Source organism: Zingiber officinale, chromosome 5B (assembly GCF_018446385.1).
Source record: "Zingiber officinale cultivar Zhangliang chromosome 5B, Zo_v1.1, whole genome shotgun sequence".
NCBI lineage: Eukaryota > Viridiplantae > Streptophyta > Magnoliopsida > Zingiberales > Zingiberaceae > Zingiber > Zingiber officinale.
Window position 1 is genome coordinate 68,664,618 of NC_055995.1, and position 25,307 is coordinate 68,689,924.

The 25,307-nt window shown below is 41.5% G+C and overlaps 1 protein-coding gene and 1 pseudogene across 1 annotated transcript; one reads left to right on the forward strand and one right to left on the reverse strand.

Annotated features, from left to right (window-relative positions):
* The first annotated feature begins 3,921 nt into the window (after nucleotides 1–3,921).
* LOC121986697 lies at nucleotides 3,922–15,823 on the forward strand (annotated as a pseudogene).
* A 2,431-nt stretch (nucleotides 15,824–18,254) lies between these two features.
* LOC121986698 lies at nucleotides 18,255–18,939 on the reverse strand. The gene is made up of 2 exons (XM_042540649.1): nucleotides 18,711–18,939; nucleotides 18,255–18,658 (listed from the first exon to the last, which is right to left on the reverse strand). Exons 1-2 carry the CDS (start codon nucleotides 18,937–18,939, stop codon nucleotides 18,255–18,257), a joined length of 633 nt encoding a protein of 210 aa, XP_042396583.1.
* Between the last annotated feature and the right edge of the window lie 6,368 nt (nucleotides 18,940–25,307).

Below are 25,307 nucleotides of genomic sequence, written 5' to 3' on the forward strand. Positions count from 1 at the left end.
AGCTTATAAATGTGGCCGGCCATGTAATATGAGAAGAGGAAATTATTTTTAATTAAATAAATTTTCCTTTTCATGGCAAAAGAATTAAGGAAGTTTTTTTATTTAAATTTCCTTATTTTCCAAGACCAAGGATTATAAAAGAGGGGATAGAAGTGTCTTCATGGGTAACGACTCTATTATATTTTTCTCCTCTCTTTTTCTCCTTGGGTGTGGCCGGCCCCTCTTCTTTCTCTCTTCCCTTTCTTGTGGGAGAAACCTCTTCATTGATGGAGTTCTCTTGGTGGCCGAATCAAGCAAGGAGAAGAAAGAGAGAAAGGAAGCCTAGTCTTTAGCATCCCTTGGAGCATTGGTGGTGGCCGAACCTCTCCATCAAGAAGGACTCTTGGTGGCCGAAACCTAGGAGGAAGAAGAAGGTGTTTGGTGGTTCTCATCTCGAAAGATCGTTGCCCACACAACGTCCAAGGTTAGAAGAGGAATACGGTAGAAGATCAAGAGGTCATTAAAGTTCACAAAGAATGGTATTACTAGTATTTATTTTCCGCATCATGCTAGTTTATTTCTTTATAAGAATTACAAACACAAGAGGCAATTAGATCTAGTTTTCGAATTTGTTTTCGAGTTTGTGTCTTTTTTACTTTGTCGAATTTGTGATTCAATTATTCTTTTCGGTTAACCTAGAGTTATTTTAGGAAATTAAATATTAGCTTTCCTTGAAAGGCTTTGTCTAGGCGGTGGTGGTTGCTCCCATATCTAAAAAGGCCATGTATCTTGCCATGCAGTCCTGGAAGCCAATTTTGAAATTTAATATTTAATGGAATTAATAACATAGGTGGATTTGAATCAATAGTATTACGTTCCGCTTGCGATTCAAATCTAACCATTAAGAACAGATAAGTTAAATTTGAAATCAATGATGTTAAGTTTCGTCTGCGATTCCTAATTTAATTTCTAAAGAACAAAATAGGTTATTTAAGGAAAGGTTCGACACTTGTACAAAAATTTTTGTACAGTGAAACCTGTACGTTTTCCTAGGACTAACCAACACTTTTTCCACAGAAGAATAACGTACGAAGGAAGAAGAAAAGTAGGAGAAAAGTGTGTGAGTGAGCGTACCTGCGCAAGGGAGAGGATGCCCCTTTTTATATGACAGTGCGTACCTTCTGGAGACTGACCCTTGCCAGAGGGTGTCTGGTGTCAGGACTTTGTCGGGTGGTGGAGGACATGAGACCTTCTCCTATAGACTAGAGGAAGGTTCTATTTACAGATGACCCCAACCGTTGGAATATTCCTTGACATGCAAGAGTTATTCTCTAATAGGTGGTTACGATTCCCTGAACTATTGTCACGTAGCGCCTTCTATCCCATAGAAACTTATTTCATAGAAACTTATTTCATGAAATTTCAATATCTCTATTTTCATATTTAGTGAACATAGATAGTTTACTATTAATTAAGTATGTTAACGTTCAACGCATGTTTGGATATGTGTCTAAAACTTAAAATATAAACCAATAGATGTCAGAATTTCATGAAACAAGAGTATATGAGTTTCTAATTTTCTCTTGATCATAAATATATCCTCATCCTTAATTTTAAATTAATATATTAACTGTCGTGATTTTTTCCAACCTGAAGTAGGTCAAATTCAGGTTAAAAATTCATCACACACAATATATTAGGTTAAAATTATGGTTGAAGACATATTTACGATCGATACAAAATTAGGAACCCATAGAAACTTGTTACAAGAAATTCTGACATCTCTAGGTCAATTTTTAGGGCCTCCAATTAATTTTTCTTTTATTTTTTTAAATCTGGGATAAATCTTGGATTCATCCCTAAATCTAGGATGAATCCAAGATTCATCCCAAAATCTGGGGGAATCGAAGATTCATCCTAGATTTTAAAAAAATATTTAAAAAATTATTCTAAAGCCCTAAATATGGACCAAGAGATCTCAGAATTTTATTAAACAAGTTTCTATTCATTTGTATTTTTCTCCAGATCATAAAAATTTCCTAATCTAGAATTTTAACTTAATATATTGAGTGTGGTGATTTTTTTAACATGAATATGACCTAATTCATGGTAAAAAATCACCACACTCAATATATTATGTTAAAAGTATGGATAAAGATATTTTTAAGATCATGAGAAAATTAGATTGAGTGTGGTGATTTTTTATCATTCTCCTGATCGCAATAATGTCCTCAAAAATAATGTTTACCTAATATATTGAGTGTGGTGATTTTTTAACCTAAATTTGACCGAATTCAGGTTAAAAAATAACCACACTCAAAATATTATGTTAAAATTATGGATGAACATATTTTTATGATCAAGAGAATGAAACAAACACATAAAAACTTGTTTCATAAAATTCTGATGTCTTTAGGTCCATATTTAAGCCTTCTAATGTTTTTCTTTTCTTTTTTTTTAAAAAAAAAAATTTTGGGATGAATTCAAGATTCGCCCCAAATTTTGGGGACGATTCCATGGATTTGTTCCCAGTTTTGGGATGAATCCAGAATTCTTCCCCAATTTTGGGACGAATCCAGAATTCGCCCCAGAATTAAAATTTTTTTAAAAAAAATTAGAAGGCTTAAATATGGACCTAAAGACATCGAAATTTCATGAAACAAATTTCTATATGTTCATATCATTCTCCTGATCATAAAAATATCTTCATCCATAATCCTAACCTAATATTTTGAGTGTGCTGGTTTTTTAACCCGAATTCGGTCAAATTCGGGTTAAAAAATTACCACACTTAATATATTAGGTGAAAATTATTTATGAGGATACTATTACGATCATAAGAATGATACGAATACATAAAAAATTATTTCATGAAATTCCGATGTCTCTAGGTCTATTTTTAAACCTTCCAATTATTTTTCTTTTTTTTTTAATTTTTAATTATGGGACGAATCCTAGATTCGTCCCTAAATCTAGGACTAATCCAGGATTCTTCCCAGAATTAAAAAAAATTAAAAAAAAGGAAACAAAAATTGATAGGCTTAAATATGGACCTAGAGACATCCGAATTTCATGAAACAAGTTTCTGTATATTCGTATAATTCTCCTAATCATAAAATATCCTCATCCATAATTTTAACCTAATATTTTGAGTGTGGTGATATTTTACCCAAATTCGGTCAAATTTGAGTTTAAAATTACCACACTCAATAGGTGAAAATTATTTATGAGGACATTATTACGATAAGGAGAATGATAGAAACACACAGAAACTTGTTTCATAAAATTCTGATGTCTCTACGTCCATTTTTAAGCTTTCCGATTATTCTTTCTTTATTTTAAAATTTTTTTAATTCTGGGATGAATCCTAGTTTCATCCCAGATTTGGGGACGAATCTAGGATTCATCCCAGATTTTTAGGACGAATCCATGGATTCATCCCCAAATCTGGGACAAATCGAGGATTCGTCGCCAAAAAAAAACCCTAAAATCTACTCTTGTTCCTTTGCAAAAGCTGGATATCATTCCTTTCCTTTGCCACTCATGTTTTCTTCTCTCGGCGGTACCGGCAGCGATCTTCAGTGGTAGTGACTACGATCTTCAGCGGCGGTGGCAGTCTGTCTTGATAAGTCCCTCTCTTCTCTCCTCTCTCCTATCTCCCCTCTCCCTGGTTGCCGTGTGTGGCCACGGCTAGCCTGCGGTAGGCCACGGCTGGCCCAGCCGAGTGGTCGTGCGTAGATACAGCTGGCCCCGGTGGCCCTGTGGAGCATGCCCTCGGTGGTCGCGGCTGACCCCGGTGGTCGCGGCTGACCCCGGTGGCCGTGGTTGTTCGCGTCTCATCGCATAGTGCAATCCGTGAGTTCCTTCCTCAGTTCCTCGTGTTGGAATCGGCAGCAACTTGGGCAGAGAAGGGGGGATGTCTTCTCTTGCTCCTCCCTTCCAAGATGGACTACGAAGCCCTGCATAATGGACATTGATGAAGCCGGAAGAGGTGCCATTTTAGGGACACTTGTTTTCTCCTTCATCCCCCATTTCCTCCCTTCTTTCCCACTATGATCACTTGATTCCGCCGTGTATTTCATTGGCAAAGAACGATCATCATCTATCAGTTTAGGTCCCATGGTGTATGGCTACTTGTACTGCGCGAAGACCTACCAGAAGACCCTCGCCACTTTGAACTTCGCAGGTTCAAATCGTCCTCCTCTTCTACTGCTTGTTGATTTTTTTCCCCTTTGATGAAGTGTCTTGTTTCTAATTAGAAAAGCTTGGATCAGTAGAAGTTTTTGTGTAGATGTGGATGTGGGCACATTGATTTAATCCTATGATTAGGTTCAGAATAGATAATTAACATAACATTTCTTCCACTGATACTATCTTTATCTGATTATTTTATGTTGCTAACAATGTGGTGCAGCTGTCTATGCTAGTGTTGTCTTCTAAAATAGTTTGTGTATTGTCGTTAATGTTGCTCCAAGGAAAGAATTTATTTCATAATTTATTGTTTACTTAACATTTTGTTCGTTGCATTTCGCTAAGTTAGTTTGCTAAAACAAAAGAACACTTTGTAAGAATGTTTCCCTTATTTTCTCCTCCTTGGTAATATTTTAAGAACTATTGGCAATGCACTTATTGAGATTGTTTTCATGTCTACTTTGAATATTTTGATCTCTGAGTGTCTGAAATGAGAAGATTAAGTTCATAATGTTATGAATGGAGTTGAACTATTGGCAATGACACTGCTTGAACAAGAAGCAATTTTTGTTCAGTGGAGTTGAGGTAGAGGTTTATTTTTACTGTATTCATCTATTTATTTTAGTCTTAAAGTTCTCCTGGTTAATGAAGATAGAAATCATTTTATTTGTGAAATTTCAAATAAAGATTGATGCAATTCTGCACCATTCTAGAAGTTGATTTGTCTGACTGATCCGAAGGCAGCGTATGTTGGCTCTTGTTGGGCTAACTGTTCATGATTCTAAGACTCTTAAAGCGGAGGAGAGGGAAGAGTTGTTCGGTCCGTGTCGTCCGCTATCTAGCAGAGCGGGCTAGCCGCCTGACTCGGCTTCTACACGTCTCTTGAGCGTCGGTTCGATTACTTCATGTCAGAGATGGTGGGTCGGTGCTTAACCTACAGTCGAAATATATCCTTCTCGATTGGCCAAGCTCATCCGTCCATTGACCGTCTTGACTTTGACTTCCATTGACCTCCACCATGGTAGCGGGGTGAGGCTCCTCATCATCACCGCATCACAAGCCTCCCATTCAAGTCTAATCGAAGGAGGTTGTAGTCCGACTGACTGGACCATTGTGTGCAAAGATTCCTTCCCGATCGACCTTCATCACTGTATGGACTCCGATCAGGCTGGGCCTGATCCTCGTCGATTGGCCTCTTAAAGCTTGTCGCTCGGTCATAGGCACGCTCCCTCAATCCGATTGGGCGGACAAAAGTTTGCACTTGTAGAACTTTTTCCTCGGATAGTCTCGGGCGAGCGCGGGCTAGGCTGATGTCACCATGATTTCTTGGGAAGCATGCAAATCCCCTCTCATTAAGGCAGAACATGTTCCCATGCCTGCCTTAATTACCGACACATGGTAGCACGCCACGTGTCATGCCCACAGCCGTCACACGCCTAACGTTATAGGCATTGATTGCGATGTTTGGCGGTTTGAATTCAACGGCAAGATCTTATCCTAGGTTTCTGTGACCTAGATCGGACGGCTCCAGTCGACTGAGCCTGGGGTATATGAGCCCGCTACGATGCCGCCTTCTCCATGCTTTCGCTGCCATGCCTCCGACGACTTGTGCTCCTGCGCACTGTGCTCTTCGGTGATTCCGTGTGTTTTGTCCTCTGACGATTCTCCGTCTCTCTTTTTCCCGGTAAGCTCTCTTCCTGTCACCTTTTCTTCCGGGCATGCTGCTTTCCGCCATCCCGACGATCTTTCGATGAACCTTTTGTATCCTTTTCGATCATATTTCCTCCCTTGTGCATCTAAGTGATGGCCAACTCCTCACAGTCGTCGGCCTCCATCCCTAGACACTGGTATACCACCATGGAGTCTAGGTTTGATGAGGGTGACACGGAGGGCCTTAGAAATGCCTTTGAAATTCCACTTAACCACGAGATTGGTCTGCCTTCCACATCCGATCGGCCAAATACCCCGCTAACCGGATGCATCTGTCTATTTAGGGACCATTTCTCTGTCGGTCTACAATTCCCTATCCATCCTTTCATTATCGTTATCTGTAAATACTTCCGCATCTCCCTCCCTCAACTCGTGTCGAACTCCTTCCGTCTTCTGTGCAGCGTAGTCGTCTTATTTCGGCTGCACAGCATCCCTCTTATCCCTCGAATCTTTCACTATTTTTATTACCCAAAGCTGTCTGAGCCGGGGACCTTCCTTTTCCAGTCTAGGGTCGGCTTAGTGTTCTTTGATAAAATGTCAACCTCCAGTAAACATTGGAGGGAGTACTTCTTTCTCCTACGTCTTCCTGAGCGGCTAAAATTCTCGACCCGCTGGCAGCTTGAAGTGGCACCTCAACCCCCACTGAAAAGCTACAAGAGCCGATCGGACTACTTGGATGCTACGGCGATGCTGGCCGATCAAAAGTACGACATCCATAAGCTGCTACTTGAGGGTGTCCTGTACATCTTTGGCCTCAGTCGTATCCGCACCCGGCTCTCGACCAGCTTAGGTATGCCACTACTTTACCCTTTTCCTTTGATGCTAATTGATTTTTCTTTTTCTACTGCAACTGAAGTCATGATGCGAGCACGGATGCCCGGCAAGGCGAAGCTCTCAGAAAGTGTGATCGAGGCGACGACTACCGATGAACTGGCGAGCTAAGGTATGCAGCCGGTCGGCTCCCACGAAGATCCACTTGGGCTGAGCGAGGAGATGCCTGTGGAAGTGGGCGAACGCGCAGCCAGCCATGCACAGAGCGGATGGGTCACCCCGAGCTCACAGCCTCTGACGGATCGGTTCCCCATCATTGTCGTCGAAGAACCCACAGGCTCAGCCTCCTCCGATGTGCCACTGACCAGGCACAAGAGGCGCCAAGCGGAGCCTTCTTTGCATTTCGCTACCTCGGGTGCACAATCGATCAAGAGGGTCAAAACTTTGACTCCGGCTCCGCTTCCAGTAACTGTGGAGGCATCATCATCTGATCGGACGCCCTCCCTGGCCGAGCTATCGCAAGGGGGCGTGGCCACATCGCCCATGGCCTTTATGTCGCCCCCACCGAAACCTCTGGCGATCAAATGGTCCGGCATCTCACCAGCTTCCGGTCGGGTGGCCTCATCCCACTCGGCCCCAAGCGGCCGGCGATCTATTACGGCAATCCTCTATCTGCCAATAGAGGACTACAGTGAGCCGAGCGCCCAGTCCCAGACCCCCGAGCACCAGATCCTCATCTGGGGGCCTCTCGCCGAAGTCTGGGAGGATGCACAAGCCCGTGCGGCGATGCTACCTCCGGGCGCCTTGGCCAACAATCACACTCAAATGGCCACCTGGGTAAGTTTTTTAATACAAACTCATGACTTACCTCCGTCCGGCTGTGACCTTTTCCCTTTTACTTGCAGTACTGGTGGAGAGTCTGGTCATGTGCCACAGGCTTGCCTTCTTGAAGAATGAGTTCAAGAAACTCAAAGTCTCGAGCAGCGCCTCCTCCTCCCAAGGGCCTTCGCTCTCTGAGGTCGAGAAACTGAGGACCAACCTAGTGAAGAGTAATAAGCTTCAGGAGACCGAGCGGAAAAAATTCGCAGATCAGGAGGTGATACTGGCTCAACTCAAATAGCATGACCTTCGACAAGAAGATCGAGTTGGCCATTGCTAGGAAGCAACGGGCCATCAATGATCTTGAATTAAAGAACAAGGAGGCCCGGAACCTCGCCCAGAAGCTTGAAGAGGCCGAAGATTTTTTGGTGGTCGAGCGGAACAGTCGCTCGGCCGAAGAAAAGTCCCTCCGTGATCAGATGGCCTCCAAGGATGTTGCGCTAGCAATCACCAAGGATGAGCTGGAGGGTTCCAACGTAGCACTATGGATTTACCAGGACGCCGAAGGGAGTAGGTTTGAAACCATGAAGCACGCCTACCTCCGTTCGAACGCGTTCTGCGACAGGTTCACCGATCGGGCCCTTCGACTGTTCGACTTGGCGATTGAAGGGATGATCAATCAGCTTCACGAAGGGGGCCATCTGCCCGCCGCTGTGACCAGTAAGGTCATAAGCCGGGACAAGCTGACAGTCGCTCTACCCGACGATGTATTAGATTATATAGAGTGAGGCTGAGGGATCTATTCTTGTAATCTCCCTTTTGTAGACTACTAAGTATTAATGGATGCCTGGCCATTCGGCGAGGCTTTTTCTTATTGCATTTGCTTTTTGGTCTCCCTTTTGTAGCCCCATAACTCCTTCGCTTGGCCATAGTTTATATGCATGCCTACTCGAGTTGCCTTATCCCCCTTTTTCTTTCTAGTTGCGGAGCTTGAAGTATTTTGGTACATTCTCCCGAACGGGATGTTTATTTGCAAATTTGGGGGCTTTCGGGTAACCCTTATTCGTAGTCAGCCGTTTGACCTTCCACGTAGACTCGGGTTTCTCGTTGCCACTTAACCGTGATGAAACCCCGAGTTTAACGTCATCGCTCGACGATTCCAAGCAGGTCAGCGTTTATCGTCGCCGCTCAATGATTTGGTGAAGACTAGAGTTTAACGTCGTCACTCGACGATTTGGTGTAGACCCGCATTTAACATCGCCGCTCGACGATTTGTTGGAGATTCACGTTTAAGGTCGTTGCTCAACCGCTGGTGGAGACGAGGGTTTAAGGTCGCCGCTTAACCGTTGGTGGAGACGAGGGTTTAAGGTCGCCGCTCGACCATTGGTAGAGACGAGGGTTTAAGGTCGCCGCTCGACCGTTGGTGGAGGCACGTGTTTAACATCACTGCTCGAAAATTTATATATACTCGCACAAGGATTTAAGGTCGTCGCTCGACCGTTGATGGAAATGCACTTAGGAAGAGGCTTTCGCTTTTTTATTCAAAGTTCACCCTGCATTCTGCAAGTATACAACAGCCACAAAATACAGGATTCACTTGCACATCTGTAGGCCAACCCTGTAGGGTTGAAGGTGGTTTGCACTTCAGGGCCTCTCGAGCTACCTCCCTTCTTCGTCCTCCAAATAGTAGGCTCCCGAATGGAGCTTCCGCACGATCTTGAATGGTCCCGCCCATGGTGCCTCGAGCTTGGCGACATCGACGACCAGCTTCACTTTCTTCCATACAAGGTCACCGACTTGGAAGGACCTCGGAATCACTCGCCGATTGAAATTATGCCTCATGCGCTGCCGATAAGCCATTATTTGGATGACGGCTTTTGCCCTTGTCTTGTCCACCAAGTCGAGCTCCATCAACCTCCGTTCGGCATTCCCTTCGTCATAGTACTGCACCCGATGGATTCTACCCCGACCTCCACGAGGACAACCGCTTCTCCGCCGTATACCAACTGAAATGGGATTATGCTGATCGCCTCTTTTGGAGTTGTTCGGAGAGCCCATAGCACACTGGGGAGCTCGTCAACCCAGCTGCCTCCCATGTGGTCGAGCCGAGCGTGCAAGATTCTGAGGATCTCCCAATTGGTGACTTTTGCTTGCCCGTTGCCTTGGGAGTAGGCCACCGAGGTGAAGGATTGTTGGATGCCATAACCTTCACACAATTCTTTGAGCTCCTGATCGACGAACTGCCTCCCATTGTCGGACACGAGTCAGCGCGGGACCCCAAACCAGTAGATAATGTTTTGCCAAATAAATTTGGTAACCATCTGCTCTGTGATTCTTGCAAGCGACTCGGCCTCTACCCATTTCGAGAAGTAGTCCACCACCACCAGCAAAAACTTTCGCTGACCGGTGGCCATAGGGAAAGGCCCCACGATGTCCATGCCCCATTGGTCGAGCGAGCACGATACCGTGGAAACTTTCATCTCCTCGGTCGGTCAGTGCGGCATGTTGTGGTACTTCTGGCAAGATAGGCAAGTCACCACCGTCCGAGTGGAATCCTCCTGGAGGGTCGGTGAGAAATATCCAGCTAGAAGTATTTTTCGAGCCAATGCGTGGCTGCCCGGATGACTTCCACAGGAGCCTTGGTGTACCTCATTCAGGATGTAATCGATGTCTTCCGATCTGACTCATTTGAGTAGGAGTTGGGAGAAGGCTTTCTTATAGAGTTGGTCGCCGATTAACGTGAATTGACTGACCCTCTTCTTTATTAAGCAAACATCCTTCGAATTAGGAGGTGCAGTCCCCGAATGCAAGAACTCTGTTAGAGCTGTCCTCCAGTCATTCGGGAAGGTGATTCCCTCCATACGGTCGATGTGGGCCACCAGTGAAACTTTTTTGATCGGCTGACCTATAACGATCGGCGTTAACGAACTGGTCAGCTTTCCTAGCTCATTCGCCGCCTGGTTCTCCGATCGGAGGATCTTCTGTATAACCACTTCTTGGAAGTTGGCCTTTAGCTTTTCAAAAGCCTCTACATAGAGCTTTAACCGTGTGCTACTTATTTCAAAGGTCCCGGATAGTTGCTAGGTGGTGAGCTGGGAATCCGAATGGATGAGGACTTTATCCGCTCCCACGTGTCGAGCTGCTTGTAGGTCGGCTATTAATGCCTTGTACTCTGCTTTATTGTTAGTAACTCGGTAGTCTAGCCGGATGGACAACTACATCCGGTCCTCTCGAGGTGAGATGAGGATTAAGCCGATCCTGCTGTCATGCTGAGTGGACAAGTGTCCACATATATCTTCCACGTCGCTGGTGGCTCGTTACTCTAGACTTCTATAACAAAATCCGCCAGGGCTTGAGCCTTGATCGCCGCTTGGGGTTGATATTAGATGTCGAACTTGCTAAGTTCGGTTGTCCACTTGATTAGCCGTTCGGACGCTTCGGGATTGAGGAGGACTCTTCCCAGAGCGTTGTTAGTCATCACTATTATTGAGTGCGCTAGGAAGTACAGGAGAAGCCTCCGTGCAGCGAGTACCAGTGCATAGGCTAATTTTTCGAGATCGGTGTAGCTAGATTCAATGTCCTTCAATATATGACTTAGGAAATATACATGTTGCTGATCTTGGCCACTCTGCCTGACTAAAGCTGATCCAATGACATGTTCATTGGATGACAAATATATCCAGAGCGGCTCACCCGCGACTGGCTTAGCTAACACAGGTAGTGTGCTCAGATACGCCTTTAGCTCCTCTAGTGTTCGGTGGCACTCGGCGTCCCATTGGAATTTTGTGGCTTGGCGCAGTATCTTAAAAAATGGCAAGCCTTGATCGGATGACTTAGATATGAACCGGGACAATGTCGTGATCCGACCAGTCAGCCTTTAAGCTTCCTTCAAATTTCGAGGTGGAGGCATGTTCTGCAAAGCGTGGACCTTGGTGGGATTGGCTTCGATGCCCTGCTTGATGACGATGTAGCCTAGGAAGCGATCACTTTTTATGCCGAACAGACACTTGCTAAGGTTCAGCTTTATTCCATATGCCCTTAGCATCCGGCAGGTCTCGTTGATATCTGCGCATAGGTCAGCAGCTCGGAGGGATTGATGAGTATGTCATCGACGTATACCTCCATATTACGGTTGATCTACCGTCAGAACACTTTATTCATTAGCCTTTGGTAGGTGGCTCCAGCGTTCTTCAGTCCAAATGGCATGACGTTGTAGCAGTATGTTTCATCGGCTGTGATGAAGCTAACCTTCTCTTGATCCTCGTGGGCGAGCAGCACTTGATGGTATCCCTGATATGCATCGAGCATGCAAATTAGCTCACAGCCCGTCGTCGAATCCACCAGTTGATCTATCCTGGGCAGCGGATTGAAGTCCTTCGGGCATTCCTTGTTTAAGTCGCGGAAGTTGATGTAGACCCACCATTTGTCGCCCGGCTTGGAGACTAGCACCACATTGGCTAGCCAGCTTGGGAATTGGACTTCCCTGATGTGGCCTGCCTCCAATAGCTTTTCTATCTCCATCCGGATGATTACGTTCTTCTCCGCAGTGAAATCCCTTTTTCTTTACTTGACTGATCGGGCATCCGGTCGGGCGTGAAGCTCGTGCTGGGCCACGCTTGGGGAGATGTCGGGCAGCTCATGTGTCGACCAAGCGAACACATCGTGATTCTATTTGAGGCAGGCGATCAGCTCTACCTTTTTCTCTTCTTCTAGGTCGGCGGCAACGAAGGTCGTAGCTTCCGAACGGCTCGGGTGGATCTGAACCTCCCCCTTTTCTTCATATACTAAAGTGGGAGGCTTTTTGGTGATAGCATATACCTCCAGACGTGGAGTCTTCCAAGCGACCTTGGCCTCGGTCTTGAACATTTTCACGTAGTAGAGCCGAGCGGGCAGTTGGTCGCCCTTGACCTCGCTTACCTAGTCATCCACTGGGAAATTTATTTTCTGGTAGTAAGTGAATACTGCCGCATTCGTTGAGGGTCGGTCAGCCCAAGATGACATTGTAGGCCGATGCCGCATCGACAACTATGAAGTTGGTGGCCCGGGTCCTCCTCAATGGCTCTTCTTCTAGCGAGATAGCCAATCTTGCTTGGCTAATCGGCAAGACCTCATTGCTTATGAATCCGTAAAGCGGGGTCGCCATGGGCAGCAGCTCGCTGCGATCGATCTGCAGATGATCAAATGCCTTCTTAAAAATGATGTTCACTGAACTCCCCGTGTCAGCAAAGGTCCGATGAATGGTGTAGCTGGCGATCACTGCTCGGATGATCAAAGCATCATCGTGAGGGATTTCGACCCCTTCTAGATCACTGGGGCCAAAATTGATCTGCGACCCTTCAGCCTTCTCCTTGCTGCATCCGACGGCATGGATCTCCAACCGCCAGGCGTATGATTTCCTGGTCCGGTTGGAGTCTCCGCGGGTCGGCCCTCGGCGATCATGCCTATCTCTCCTCGGGAAGCATTGTTCCTGTTTTCCTCTTCTCGGGTATACAGCCTATTGCGCTCGGTCGAGATTCTGGAGGGATTGGTTTCCTCCCTCCGCTGATGGTGATGGCACTCGGGCTCCCTTCTATCTTCTCGTCGCTCAGTCGAGCAACGACGATCCCGTCGGTCAAGAGATGGGGAGCGACGACGATATCCCCTGAGGGCTGGTCGGCTGACGATTGGCGTCAGTGCTTGGCAGTCCCGTGTGTTGTGCATCGCCGACTGGTGGAACAAACAAAACATAGGCGTCCATACCTTGCCCTTGGGCGCCTTAGGCGGACCAGACGCCACGTGCTGTACGGCGTGTGCCCTGGTCTCCTGGTGCATTCGTGCTCCTTCAGCCCTCTGCCCTTTAGGCGGCAGATGGCTGCTAACTGGTGGACGCTCGATCAGTGCCGAATGCTCGGTCGATGCCTCCTTCCTTCTGGCCGCCTAGGCTTTTTCCACGTTGATGTATTCGTTGGCCTTTTTCAACATGTGGTCGAAGTCTCGGGGCGGCTTAGGATGAGCGACCGAAAGAAGTCCCCTTCGACGAGCCCCTAGGTGAAGGCATTCATCATGGTCTCGGACGAGACCAAGGGGATATCCGTGGCCACTTGGTCGAAGCACTGGATGTACGCTCGGAGCACTTCCTTGGACCCTTGTTTCAGGGCGAAGAGGCTGACGCTTGTCTTCTGGTAGCGTCGGCTACTGGCGAAGTGGTGCTGGAAGGCGGCTCGAAAGTCTTTGAAACTTCGTATCGAGTCATCCGACAACGTTCTGAACCAGCGCTGTGCCGATCCGGAGAGAGTCGTGAGAAAGACTCTGCACTTTACTCCGTACATGTACTGGTGCAGCGTAGCCTCATTGTCGAACCAGTCCAGATGATCATATGGGTCGGTCGCCCCATTGTACATCCCAATCGCCAACGAGGTATAGTGTCGAGGCAGAGGGTCTTGTAAGATCTCCTCTGAGAACTGCCTATTGATCTGTTCGGGGGACACAGCGCTCCAAGGCGCTTTTCCTTTCCGCGTATCCCAAACGGGTGCCTCGTCAGAAGAGGATCCCCGCTCCTAATAAGCTTGGGCTATCTCCGAGGGGATTTGGAACAGAGCCCGATGGAAGGGGATTGGTGTGGGCGGTGCTTCCCCTTGGGTGCTGGTCTGCCTTCAGTTCTACCCCCAAACAGAAAGTTGCTCCGCTCGGTCTTCTTGCCCTACTCGCCTATCGGTCATCGAGGTCGTAGGTTGCAGTGCTGGCCTATCGGCTATCGCCTGTTGTTGTTGCTACTCCATTTTTGCTGCCCGTGTTTGCATGAGCATCTCCAACTCTTGAGTAGTGTCACGGTGGTTAGTCGTCCAACATCTTCCATTTCCTCGACTCAAATTCAGGTGACGTTCCCACAGACGGCGCCAAATATGATCATGTCCGAATGTCGTCCGTTTGCTGGGCCGAGCGGGATGACCACTCGGCCAGAAGCCCACTATCGCACCGAGCGGGAGAGCCGCTCAGTTGAAAGTCATCGGTCCGTGTCGTCCACTTTCTGGCCGAGCAGGCAAGCCGCTCGGCTCAGCTTCTACGCGTCCCTTAAGCGTCGGTTCAATTTATTTCATGTCGGAGACGGTGGGTCAGTGCTTAACCTACAGTCGGAATATGTCCTTCCCGACTGGCCAAACTCATCCGTCCATTGACCGTCTTGACTTTCACTTCTATTGATTTCCACTTTGTCAGTGGAGCGGGGCCCCTCATCATCACCGCATCATCTGTTATTATGGATCCAAAGGCAGCATATGTGATGGCTTTGTTGTTTTAACTTTTCATAGATTCTAAGACTCATAAGAGGAGAAGAGGGAAGAGTTGTTCGAAAATCTAAAACTTGATGATTGTATTGGATGGGATGTTGATGTTATAGATCCACGGGAGCTATCAGCTAAGATGTTAAAGGGGTATGCATATGATTCTTAGCACCATATCTAACAATCAGCTATAGAATTATGTAACCGAACACTCCATTAACCATTAACAGGACAAAAATCAATTTGAATGAGATCTCTCACAATTCAGCTATGGGTCGACGTGGGAGTTTTATTGACCGAGGTAAAGCGCGTGCTATCTAATCAGTCAAAGTAACTGTTTAGGATAATTCTGATCCCTTGCAAGTTGCGACGACACTGGCTTCCAAGTATCTTAACAAATTTTCCTTTATTGTGAAGGTGTATGTGGACACTGTTGGATATACTGAGAAATATAGAGTCAAATTGTCTAAAAGATTTTCCGGTATACAATTTGTCGTGGCTAAGAAAACTGACAGCCTTTATCCTATTGTTAGTGGTGCTAGTATAGTTGCTAAGGTAAACAAATAATCGATGCTGTTTTACTTGACCAATTAACTGCTTGATAAATAGTCGAAGTAGTTATTAAGATACTGCATAATGATTTCAGTTGCACCACTTCAAGGGTACCTGTTTGAACCAATGTCATGGAAGGTCGAGAGGAAGTTGTTGAAATGTAGGACTTGCAAGCATAGTGGTACTTGGCCAGGATTGTAGAGTAGAATGATGGTTTGAAAATACCCCTGAGTTCAAAGCATTATTTATTTTAGAATAAAAAAATTATTCCTTCAATTCTTAATATAGTAGTTATCAATTAAAACTATTGATATTTCATGTTTGCATATGAACCATAAGAACAAAAAAAATAACAAATTGGTGACAACTGCATTTAAATTCATCGTGCTACATTATTTGTAAGTAGCAAGACATACATATTGACTTTCAAACCTATCGCCAACCTCTAATATCATTCTAACTTTATAATTTAAGTACTTATCTTTCTTGTCAAAAATAATCTGGTTTGTTTGCTTATTTTTATGCAGGAAAAGAAAATTTGATGGGGAAGAAAGTTCGTGGAAAAAAAATATGAGTTGATGTATGTATAGTTTATTTTGATAAAACCTGTATTACTTTTAGGAGTGTTGGATTTGTAACTTCTTAGAGTTTTGAAGAATTGATTTGTGGAACTTTGGATTTGTATTATTGTAAAATTAATTTTAAATATGAATAGATGTGTATATTTGTTAAATAGGATGTGATGATGTTAATTAGGATGGGTTGAATGTTTATGATGTACTACTTAATTTTATTGTACACGGATTATAAATATGTATTAGATTGGATTAAATTGTAAAATTAGTTCGGTTGAATTCTTTGGGATTTAGGGATGAATTCTGTGACGAAAATAATTTGTCGCCAAATTATTATAAATTACTGTGTACTGATAATTTTGCAATAAATTAATTTTTGTTCCAAAATTCATCCCAGATTCTGGGATAAATTAGTGAATTCGTCCCAGAATCTGGGACGAAAATGTGAGTTCGTCCCAGATTCTAGGATGAATCTATGGATTCATTCTAGAATATGGGACTAATCCACAGATTTGTCCCAGAATCTGGGACGAATTCACAAATTCGTCCCAAAAATTTGGGATGAATTTTGGGACAAAAATTAATTTATCACAAATTATAATTTTTTTAAAATTATTATTTTTGTTGCCTAATTCGTCGCAAAATTTGCAACGTAAATAATATTCGTCACAATTGCTATGAGAATTTTGTGATGAATATAATTTTTGTTGCAGAATTGGTGACGAATTTGGCAACAAAATGATAATTCGTTGCCAAAATTCGTCTTCATTTTCGTCCCCAAATTCGTCGCCAAGTTGGCAACGAGAATTTTGGGACGAAAATTTTTTCGTCGTAGAATTCGTCTGAAAAATTTTTGCAATGAAAATTTTTTATAAATTCATCCCAAAATTCTTTAAAATTCATCCTTAAAGACTGCATTTTTTGTAGTGTTATATGCCAAATGGATTCAAGTTGATTAAAAATTCAAAATAAAGAAGGGTATTATCTTTAAATTTGATGTAGTTTTGTTTTACTTGAACATGCACTTAAGTTTGTAAAACTTAAAAAATAAAGACTAATTGTTTATGTGAGATTGCCAGACTTTAATTATATTTGGTTGGCTGCTAGCTAGTCTAATATTTTTGAATGGATGAAGTTATTCATATCATAAGGTTAGATGATATGACATTCATCTAAGAATCGTAAAGTCTATATTCATTGTATATACGACATAGTGTATCATCTATATATTTTATATTTCATCTAAGAATCATGAAATCTACATTCATCGTGCATATCATATATAGATTTTAGATTTCTTCCTCATGGAAATTAACCTTCATCTTTGAGAACAATGTCTAGCTAGCAACTCTTGAAATACGTCCATACGATCATAGTGTTGGAATCCAATGATGACACAAAAGAGTTTGTTTCCTCAACAATTGATTGTTGATGCGGCGATAGAAGGAGGCTCACCTGGCACGGGGTCTGATAAGGTGGAGGTTAAAGTCAAGGTGGTTAACGCTTGGGTGTAAATGGGTCGAACGGAAAACAATTGCAAAGGCTGGTCGGGTCAATCAGGGCCCGATCGATGGTAGACATGTAAGATAGTCGACGCTTAGTACGGAGCAGCAGGATGCTAAAGGAAATCAGATAGCTTGTCTAAAAGGGGGAAAGCATGTTACTACACAGTCATTACAGGGAAGAGTAACTGAGGCTGATAGAACGAAGAAGTCTCAGTCGAGCGGCTACCCTGCTCGGCCAAATAGCGGGGCCTAGCCATGGACGAAGGAATGCCCCGATCGAGTGGCTTTCCCGCTCAGCCAAGCAACGGGATCACTGTAGTTTCTCTCGATATCCTTTTGGAAGATAGTGTCGCTGATACGAGGCATGGTCGACAGGCGGGTCGTATGGCAGAAGCTTCTACTATCTTGTCAGGGATATGCATGTCTTGTTAAGGTATGGTGTCATAGGTACTTTCCTGACAAATCTTTTCATAGGACATATTGGAGAACGCACCCAAGCCTCGAGAAGCATGCGCGTCGTCCATTAGGGCTCTATATAAAGGGGGTCCATCACTAGCAAAGGTACACGTTATTACTATTTTGCACTAGTTCTACTGTTGCTCCACTTCTTCTATAGTTCCGGTGACTGATTTGAGCGTCAGAGAGTCAATGTCGAGGACCCCTTCCTTGGCTTGGCACTGACATTATTTGTTTTATAGAGCGGAGCGTGATCTACAATCAGTTAAAATGTCACATCCCTAACTTTCTGTCTTCCCACTTTCGGACATAGATATATGATATGAAAATCAAACAAGAACAGACGGAACAAATAATTTCTTATATCTAATATCATAATTTCAAAATCAACTCCAAGTATTAGAAAATATATATCTAAAAAAATGAAAGCTTTAAGTTTACATTGGATCAACATGCAACGCAATACTGGGTGCAAACCAAACTAGGACTGGTCGCTGCAGCTTTGTAGATGATAATACTGACCGCCGCCTCCTTGGAGATGATAACGAAGGCAAACTCAAGGAGGTGAAGCTTTCGTCCTCCATGTTGTAAACCAAGTTATCACGGTAGCCAATCTCACACAAGTCATTCGAGACATAAATGTAGTTCGACCTCAAATCCGGCAATGAAGAAGTATCAATGCAAAGAGAAGAAGCTGCGCTCAAGAGAAGAGTATACTTCCCCAAATTATTCATTTTGATGATAACGCCTTCCCCTGTATCGACTTTCAAAACCTCCACAATGTTAATATAATATTCTGCTTTTTTTACTTTCCAAAAGTCCCGTATGTTAATATAACGTTCTGATATTCATGATCCAGAGCAGAGGATCAAACATCCAATAGAGAGGCGTACGAGCATGCAAAACCCAAATGATGTCTGCGGAGCTCACATCATGGGGAGTTGAATCCATCGTGATGAGATCATACGCCGCTACCATCACTTCAGCATGCTCTTCAGACCGTGTCACCGCATAGAGCTTGCCCTTGTGAAAGGCTATGTCATCATAGTGATAACCACCTTCGTTTATCATCTTCCACTCCTCATCTCCTGCATTAACAAAGAACAAAAACTCTTTCCACATAGAATGGCTGTAGAATACAAAGACGACGTTGTAATCTCCACCTCCGGAGGGATCTGAGGACAACACCGACTTGACGGCTTCCAAATTCCGGCCGCCCACGGTGGGGGGTCGAAGGAAGGTTGATATGCACCTGGGTGATAGGGTTCAGGAGCTGCACACTAACCTTGCGGACGGTTATGAGCAAGCCATTAGAAGATCCAGCGACAGTCTTGAGGAAGCGAGTGGCGGGGTTTGGGATATCATACACGCGGCCCTCCGATAAGTTGAAGAAGTTGTAGTTGTTTTGATAGTTATAATCTCCGTCTATAAGGACTTGCTCTTCCGGCACAAGCCATGGTATCTAAGGACGTTGATCACCGGGGTTGCGGCGGAGCTTATCGACTACGGTCAGGGCCGGCCTTGACTTTTGGGGGCCCTTGGGCGAAAAGAGAAAAGGGACCTCTATAAGAAAAAAAAAATACTAATGTGCAATTTGAATATAGTGTAATAGGGAAACTTGGAAATGAATATATTTCATTTAAAACACGGTAAACTTTATACAAAATATATTTCTCAATATTCTTTAAAAAGTGCAACACTATACAAAATATGGTTCCTAAATTTCTCCAAAAAGTGTAATATCTACAAATACAGAAAAAAAAAGTATGAAATAATCATTAAAAAAATCTATATCTTCTAGCATTTTGAGAAGCAAACGTCTTCAAAATCAAGTTTTTCTAACACCTCATTTTCGATACATAAAATTGTTAAGTCATTTACTTTCAAATTATTATCGTCATTTTCTCTAAATTCTTCCCACTCATTGATTGCATGATCATTTAATTCTCCTTTATTACTCGATTGTTGCTCATTTGTTGCATGATCATTTAGTTCTTTTTAACTTTCTTCTTGTAATTTATCAATTGAATCTTTAATTAAAGAGCTAGCTTTAAAAAACTTACACAGAACACCTTTGTGAATTTTAATAATATGTTCTACTTTTTTCTCTTTTTTTTTGTAACTCCAAGATTGATATTTTTTTTAGAAATATGTTTATACTATAAATTTTAAGTGTAAAAATAAAACACATAAAACCAACAACAAAACTAACAATGAAACAAACATAAATAGTGAAAATAATAGTCAAAGAAAAATAAAGCTTGGTTTGTGCTTGAAGCAATCGATATAATCTATTATAATTAAAATTGAGATAATTTATTTAAATTCTTTCAAATCCATAAAAAAAATTATAAAATATTGACTCCAATATAATATTAAAAATCAATATTGAATATCGATAATAAGAAAAAATATAAATAAGTAGGAAACTTAAGTTGTAAATTTATATATTGATGAAACTAAAATTTAATTAGAGAATAGACTTTTCTAATAATTTAATAGAAGAGATTCAGGATTGATACTTTACTCTGTACGGTTTTATGACTTGTGTAAATAAATTAATGAAAAAAGAGTTGTACAAGAAATAAAATTTTGGAAAGAGAAAAAAGGATCGTTCATCTTCCTTCATTTTTTTTCTTTTTTCCTTTTTTATAATTCTTTCTAAATTTTAATATATATATATACCTTTATCAAAATAATCTAATAAAATATACTTTTTATATTTTTTATTAAAAAATCTAATTATATACAAGATATTATAATTGGCACAAGATGGGATCTGGGACTTTGATCACCGGGGCATGCCTCAGAGCTTATCGACTACGACGGACAAATGTGAGCATACGGCGACGCTGCGAAAGAGGTCGGGGATGGAGAGCTTGGATAGGATTGAGTATAAGAGATCCGTAGGAATCTCCGACCAAGAAGTAGACATCTAGAAGAGAGATGATGGTGGTGACACACGGCGGCGGTGGCGGGCTACGGAAACCCTTGCTCTTCCCTTGTCTACGACACCTTTTTGCTGAAAGGACAATCTATCTATTTCCGTGGTGTTGCTTAGTCTAATATTCATGCGAATAAGGAAATATCCACGTATATATTATTAATTCATTACAAATTATTAGTAGAATAATATTTATAATAAGGAAATATTCTATTTATATAAATTATTTTTAAAATAGCATAAAATAAATTACTGCTTAAATTTATATTTGATATGTAAAAGAGATCAAATATAATTATCAAAATTGACTGGATCAAATTACCAAATCAAATCATATTAGTATTTGGATTATTCTAATAATTCTGTTCAGAATTATTCTTAAATAATTTTGTTATTTATTAATTAGTTAATTGACCAAGTACTTTTTGAACATTATATATTGTATTGTCCTAAGGGAAAATATCAATAAACAATATATTTTATTGCTCTCATATATTATTTCTTGCTCTCTCCCTATTCTTCTTCTTACATGGTATCAGAGCCATCTCTTTTTTTATCTTCCCTCAATTTCTTGAGGCGGAGATCCTATAAACGGTGAATTTTAAATTTTTCCCTCAAGTCTCTTCTTTTCTCCTACGTGTTTTAATTTTCTTATTCTTCTCTATTTTTCAGAACAAACGAAAAATACTTATTTTCTTCCGCTGCCAACCCCTTTTTCGTCTCCGTGGTTTTTCTCCACTGCCACCGGACAAGTTATTTTTCACTTTAGATGTCAAATACTCGATGACATCAAAGAGGTCAAAAGCAAAGTTCAAACCGATGTCAGATTTGTCACATTGTTGGTCATACTGAAAATATATGCCCTAAAAGACTTGATTGGTCTCGAGTAAAATGTCAAATTTGTCTTGGAATTAAACATTTTGGTATTCAATGTCCTAGTCAATTTGACTCAAATTTCATTAGTGGTCCTACAACCTCAAGACAACCATCTATTTCACAAGTATATCCTAAAGTCCTTTCGTCTATGCCTACTTGTGGTAAAACCCCAGAGTTTTCATCTACTGATTGGTATATTGCCACTGGAGCAACTCATTATGTCACATCAGATTATAATATCCTTACAGACGTAATGTCATATTATGGCTCAGATACGGTGCAAGTAGGCGATGGTTCAGGTTTGCAAATTGCTAATCTTGGAAATACATATGTTCATTTATCTAATCGAACTTTTCACATGCACAATGTCTTTCATGTTCCATCTATCACTAAAAATTTACTTTCTACATGTCAGTTTTGTCTTGATATAATGTCATTTTTGAGTTTCATCATAATCATTATCTTATAAAGGATAGAGGAACAAATGCTATTGTATTTTATGAGAGAATCAAAAATGGCCTCTATTGTCTTTAGAGTTTTTCAATCAAAGCTTTTGTTGGTGAACGTACAAAAAAACCAACTTGGCATGCTCGACTTGGTCATCCTTCCCTTCATATTGTTAAGTCAATCATCAATAGGTATGGTTTACCAACTTTTATTACCTCCTCTCTACCTCATTCATGTAGGGCCTGCATGGAATCTAAAAGTCATAAGCTACCTTTCTCTTCATCTGATCATGTTTCTAATTTTTCACTTGAAATAATCCATTCTTATGTTTGGGGCTCTGCACCTATTTTGTCTAATCAAGGTTTCCAATATTATGTTACATTCATTGATCATTTTAGTAAATATACTTAGCTCTATCCTATGTGAAGAAAATCTGATTTATTTGATATATTATGTAATTTTCAAATTCAAGTTAAACGATCTTTTAATCATAAAATGCTCTCTTTTCATTCTGATTGGGGAGGTGAATATCAAGCTCTCTATCGTCATCTTGTCTCTTGTGTAATTGTTCATCGAGTTTCTTGTCCTCACACTCCAAAACAAAATGGCTCTACTGAGAGAAAACATAGACATATAGTTAAAATTGTCTTAGCTCTTCTTCATCATGAATCGGCTCCGCGTAAATTTTAGGATGAAGCTGTTAGCACTGCAGTATCTCATAAATCGACTTCCTACTCCATTGCTCAATCATAAATGTCCTTTTGAAAAACTTTGTAATCAAACCCCTGATTACATTTTCCTTCAAATTTTTGGTTGCGCATGTTATCCATGGTTACGACCCTATTCTAAACACAAACTTAACTCTCGTTCACTATAATATGTTTTTCTTGATTATAGCAATTTGCACCATGGTTATCGTTGCTTGCATATACCAACAGGACGAATTTATATTTCACGACATGTTACTTTTGATGAGTCTCTATTTCCTTTTTTCGTAGCTTCTTCAATCTCTCCTCCAAATACAAGTGGCACCTTCTTAATGTCACCTAATATTATCAGAAGTGATGGCATCCTAGGTCCTGCTCCGGAGCTCTCTAATAACTCTCCTATACCATCAGAATCACCTCAGGTTGCTGCTCTAATCTTAGAAGCCTCGCCGATCGAAGATAATATGCTCTCTAGTTATGGATCGTCGGATAATACAAGTCTGTCATCTACATCACCATGTCAGCATACTTCCTCGTCGTCATCAACAAGTGATTCAAATGATAATGCTTCTCGTCACATGCTTCCCATTAGTGATATTTATGAGCGTTGCCCACCAAATGCAACTCGATATCCCCTTCCATGAGCTCTAGTGGTCTCTTCAAAATCTATTGAACCAACCTATTTTACACAAGGAAACAAGGATCCAAACTTGTATAGTACAATGACTACAGAATTTGATGCACTTCTTCGCAATGGAACATGGACTCTAGTTCCAAGCACTCCCTCAATGAATGTTGTGGGCTCTAAATGGGTATTCCGTCTTAAGCATCGAGCTGATGGTTCTCTTGAAAGATACAAAGCTTGACTTGTAACTAAAGGATTTAGTCAACAAATAGGTATTGACTTTAATGACACTTTTAGCCCAGTCATCAAAATTACATCTGTCAGACTATTATTATCAATAGCTGTTAGTTCTAATTGGCTTGTACGACAATTGGACATTTCAAATGCATTTCTCCATGGTCATCTTGAGGAAATTGTATTTATGGAGCAACCACCTGGGTTCATTCATCCACAACTTCCATCTCATGTTTGTCAACTCAAGAAATCCTTATATGGTCTTCGACAAGCTCTTCGTGCATGGTTTTATCGATTATCTAATTGGTTATAAGCTCAAGGATTTTCTAGATCAAAGACTGACTCGTCTCTATTTCACAAATATAATGATGGATATATGATATTTTTTCTTATTTATGTGGATGACATTCTGATAACCGACAATGATCATAAGGATATCACAACTTTATTAAGTCTTCTCAATCAAGAATTTCCTACTCGAGATTTAGGTATTGCTATTTTTTTTCTTGGTATTGAGCTTATTCCACATGAGGATGACTATCTTCTCTCTCAGAGCAAATACATTACTGGATTTCTTCAAAGAGCCAAAATGGATGGAGCACGTCCGGTCTCTACACCAATTGCCATAAACAACTCTCCAACTTCATCCTCTCCTGCTCTATCTGATCTATAGATTTATCGAAGTATTGTTGGGAGCTTACAATATGTCACTATCACACGCCCTGATATTACTTTTGTGGTAAATCGTGCTTGTTAATTCATGCATGCTCCAACTGAATAAAATTGGGATAATGTAAAAAGAATACTTCACTATCTCAAAGGTACTATTCTACATGGTCTTCTTTTATATTGAAAATCGTCTCGAGATTTACATGCATATAGTGATGCGGATTGGGCAAGTTCTCCTAAAGATAGACGCTCTACTAATGAATATACAATATTTCTTGGATGAAATCTTATCTCATGGAATTCGAAAAAGCAACCTACGGTATCTCGTTCAAGCACTGAGGCAAAATATAAAGTTATAGCAAATACAACGTCAGAAATTATTTGGCTTCAATCACTTCTATCTGAACTTCATCTTACATCAAATATTGTACCAAAAATTTGGTGAGACAATATTGGAGCAACATATCTTACAGCAAATTCAATCTTTCATGCTCCTACAAAATATGTGGAAATTGATTTTCATTTTGTTCATGAACATATGGCAACTCAGCAGTTATCCGTCTCTTATATTTTTGCTGAAGATCAAATCGCTGAAATCTTTACTAAACCACTATCCAGATAACGTTTCAACAAGTTAGCAAGCAAACTCAACGTCAGAGATCTCCCGTTGAGTTTGTCGGGGGGTAAAAGAGATAAAACAGAATTATCAAAATTGACCGGATCAAATTACCAAATCAAATCATATTAGTATTTAGATTATTCTAATAATTCTGTTCAGAATTATTTTTAGAATAATTCTGTTATTTATTAATTAGTTAATTGATCAAGTACTTTTTTAACATTATATATTGTATTATTCTTAAGGCAAATATCAATGAACAATAGACTTTATTGCTCTTATATTATTTCTTACTCTTTTCCTATTCGACTGTTTCTAATTCCATATGTTTAATTTTTTTTAGAAAATTAAGATTATATACTTGTTTAG